Genomic DNA, 3454 nt, shown 5'->3' with positions numbered 1-3454 from the left:
TTTTTTTTTTTTTTCTTTTCAAATAGTTTAGTGGAGGGCAATATTTAAGAGGAGTTAAGGGGGTATAGAGTATTTGTTGGCAGTTATTAAAATTTAAGCTTGGAAAATAAGCTTTGTATGGTCAGTAATATAATTCAGGATTTTTTTTCTCTACAGAAACAAAGTAACTTACTTTAACTCTTCCTATCCATTCATTATCTAATTGGATAAAAATTATCTTTGCATAATATTGTGAAATACTACATTATGTGTGATAGTCCAACGAGGTGGTTGTTCTGTCAGAATTTGGTAGCACCGTGCAACATCTGTGTTCTATAATATAGAGAAGAATTTTAGTAGACATTTTATTAGTAATAGAGGAATGAATGCACTATATATCACAAAAACACATGGTGTGACTGAATTTCAAAGCAGTCCATTTAAAATGAAAATAAAAATGAGGTGAAGCTTTTCAAAACCATCATTATTAAATCATATTTGTAGTATGATAGGAGTACAGATAAAATGTTACCTGAGATATTATGTGTACCCTATTTTACATAATAGTTCTGGTTGTTATTTCAGATATAAGAAAAACAATAGATGACTTAAAAAAAGTGATGAAAAATTTTGAATCCAGAGTTGAATTCACAGAAGACTTGCAGAAAATGAGTGATGTGAGTATTTTTTCAGTCTTCAAAAATAAAATTAGTAAACATTTTAGAGAAATATTTTACACACTGAAGAAAACCTCACAGCCAATGAACAAAAGTCTCAGATGCTTTCAGACATCATTTTTAGGTTGTATGAACCTATGGTAACTTTAACATAAATCATATGGGGGATTAAAATTGTTGATGTGCTTTTTTTTTTTTTTTAAATTAGGCTGCAAGTGATATTGTTGACATAAGAGAAGAAATTAAAAATGACTTTGAATGTAAAGGTAAGCAGTCAGATTGTTTTATGTATCATTCTTTAGGAATTTGGCATTGGTGTTGATTTTCATGGAGTCTTCTGTGATGTATTTGGAATTTATAATGTGATACTTTTAAAAAAAATTCATACAAGGTAAACATTTTTTCTTTGGGTAGACTTACAAAAAATTAGTAGATGAATAACGTTTCGATGGAGAGTTGATTCTGGACTGATCTCTTTTTAAGTGGTGGAATTTCAAAGCTCTCTAGTGATCCAATCTCTAAGACTCAGAAGATGTATATTCCAGACATGGATCTTCTAATTTAATCTTTGACCTTGGTCAAGAAATACAGTTTTTGCTCCTTTTAAAACTGCAGCTTTAGATGGTGTTTTTGGAAGAAAGAATGAATATAATTGAAGTATATTTTAGCCATTTCTTTTATGGTACCTATAGTAGCTTTCTCTACACAGGTTCTTTCCAGGTTCATCCAATAGATTTCTCTTGCCAAAGATGTGGTATGTGTTTATGTCTCTAAAGGTAATGGTTCCCCTGTTATAAAATGTTAAAGTAGTGAAATTTAAAAAAAAAAAAGTGCTACTGTAGAAAACTGTTTCTTCTTAACATTTATATTTTGAAGTTCACATTTTGGTAATTAGCTCTAAAAGAGAACTTTATTGGTTGAAAATGATACTTTTAGAGGCCATATTCTAGCCATAATATCTATAATGAAGTAGCATCACAAGTAACAAAACTTCCCCTTTAAAAGGTAAAATAAAGGAGGCAACATTAAAAACAAAGAGCAGAAAGACAAGTTAGAGTTTTTTGTGTGTGTGGTGACCAATGAGAGATTTATATATGCTATAAGCTTAAAACATAACAACTTGTTTAGTACAGTTTTATCAATAATAATTACAGAGAATAAGGCAATGAAACATTTTAATGTTATCAAATTTAGAAAACTGTGCTGTAAATTTAAAAATTGTGATGCGCTTGAAGTCACATTTTGTAACAGGCAGCATTTTAGACTTCCCCATTGCTTTCTTCAAAACTTTCCTTTGCTTTATATATATAAATATATATGTATATATATGTGTGTGTGTGTGTATAATGTATGTATGTATATATATATATATGTATGTATATAAATATGTTTTTTAAAATGAAAAGCAGAGAGATTTGATTTGAGAATTGAACTCTCTCCTTCCCTTTCATGAGGATTATAAATAAAACAAAGCAATTTAAGAAGTAGAAATATTCACAGACAAAATTGTAGTAGAACTTTCCAGGGATTGGCATCTTTATAATTTTCTCCTAAGGTATTCATGCCTAGAACTGCCTTAGAGTTGAAAGTAACCTATGACAAGGCTTTTGCTTGTTACTTTAGTAACTGCAATCCCTTGAGCAAGGATGGAAAATGGGTATTAGCTTGTGTTGAATTTTGCTTTAAAACCAGGGTACATTGTGACTATTTCTCTTAGGCATGTTTGAAGCTCTAGAGCAGTGCTTCACAATCTTTAATGTGCTTGTGAATCCTCTAGGGCTCTTGTTAAAATACAGATTCTGATCCAGCAGGTCTGGGGGAGGCCTGAGAGTCTGTATTATTCAGATGCTCTAAGGGATGCCAGTGTTGTTGGTCCATAGACCGTTCTTTGAGAAACAAGGCTGTATTCTGGAGTTCTCCTCTTTGCCTTAAAAATTATGCCTCCTCTACCTTAACCCCGCCCCCCACCAGCGCTTTTTTTTTTTTTTTAAAGAAAAGTCTCATTAATTCTAGGTGTGTGCCTTTCTTTAAAGTTAGTGTTAGCAGACATGTCTGTCTTTTTCTTTTTTAATAGTAAAACACCGAATTGCTCATAAACCTCACTCCAAACCAAAAACTTCAGATATTTTTGAAGCAGATTTTGCAAATGATGTAAAATACAAGGATTTGCTTGCTGATCAGGAACTGTGGGCTCGCCTTGAAGAACTAGAGAGACAAGAAGAATTGCTGGGTGAACTTGATAGGTACCTAATGGCAAATTATTTTTCCAAGAGAATTGTTTTCTTAGGATATATGTTTTCTTGTTATGCTTTGTCCTCATTAGTAAAATGATGTAAGTGTACTGAAGAAAATACCAAAAACCATAGTATGTTATTAATATATATATGGATATGTAAAATATATAATGTGTATCAGTGTCTATATGTATATAAAGGTAATAAGGTATGTATACTGTTGTTAAAATGCCTTTAATCCTACCAACCTAAGAGAAATATTAATTCTCTGTTTTCTTTTGAGGCTGTGTATGTGTATTCATGCTCACAGCCATGCATATGTGTGTGTACATAAATACTTAAAAATCAACATTCTCATTTTTTTATTACAAGATTTCAGCTATATTTTATATTATCAAATAATATCATTTAGTTGATTTAAATAATTATAGATGTTTTATATATTAAATTTTAATGTACTATGTAAATGAAGTATAGTGGCTAAGACACTTGCCTGCTAACCAGACGGCTGGCGGTTCAAACCCACCAGCCACTCCTCGGAAGGAAGGTTGGGCAATCCTACTT

The 3454-nt window shown here is 31.3% G+C and overlaps 1 protein-coding gene across 1 annotated transcript in view; it reads left to right on the top strand.

Moving 5' to 3' along the window:
• URI1 (URI1 prefoldin like chaperone) overlaps window positions 1–3454 on the top strand; it is a 97649-nt gene that overhangs the window by 85798 nt on the left and 8397 nt on the right. The window contains exons 4-6 of the mRNA XM_007947758.1: window positions 565–656; window positions 865–922; window positions 2731–2899. Coding sequence (XP_007945949.1) covers window positions 565–656; window positions 865–922; window positions 2731–2899 — 319 coding nt within the window. The remainder of the gene's footprint in view (window positions 1–564; window positions 657–864; window positions 923–2730; window positions 2900–3454) is intronic.

Source organism: Orycteropus afer, unplaced genomic scaffold (genome assembly GCF_000298275.1).
Source record: "Orycteropus afer afer isolate SDZICR_OR568_19922 unplaced genomic scaffold, OryAfe1.0 scaffold00009, whole genome shotgun sequence".
Classification (NCBI taxonomy): Eukaryota; Metazoa; Chordata; class Mammalia; order Tubulidentata; family Orycteropodidae; genus Orycteropus; species Orycteropus afer.
This window is presented reverse-complemented; position numbering and strand designations above follow the sequence as displayed.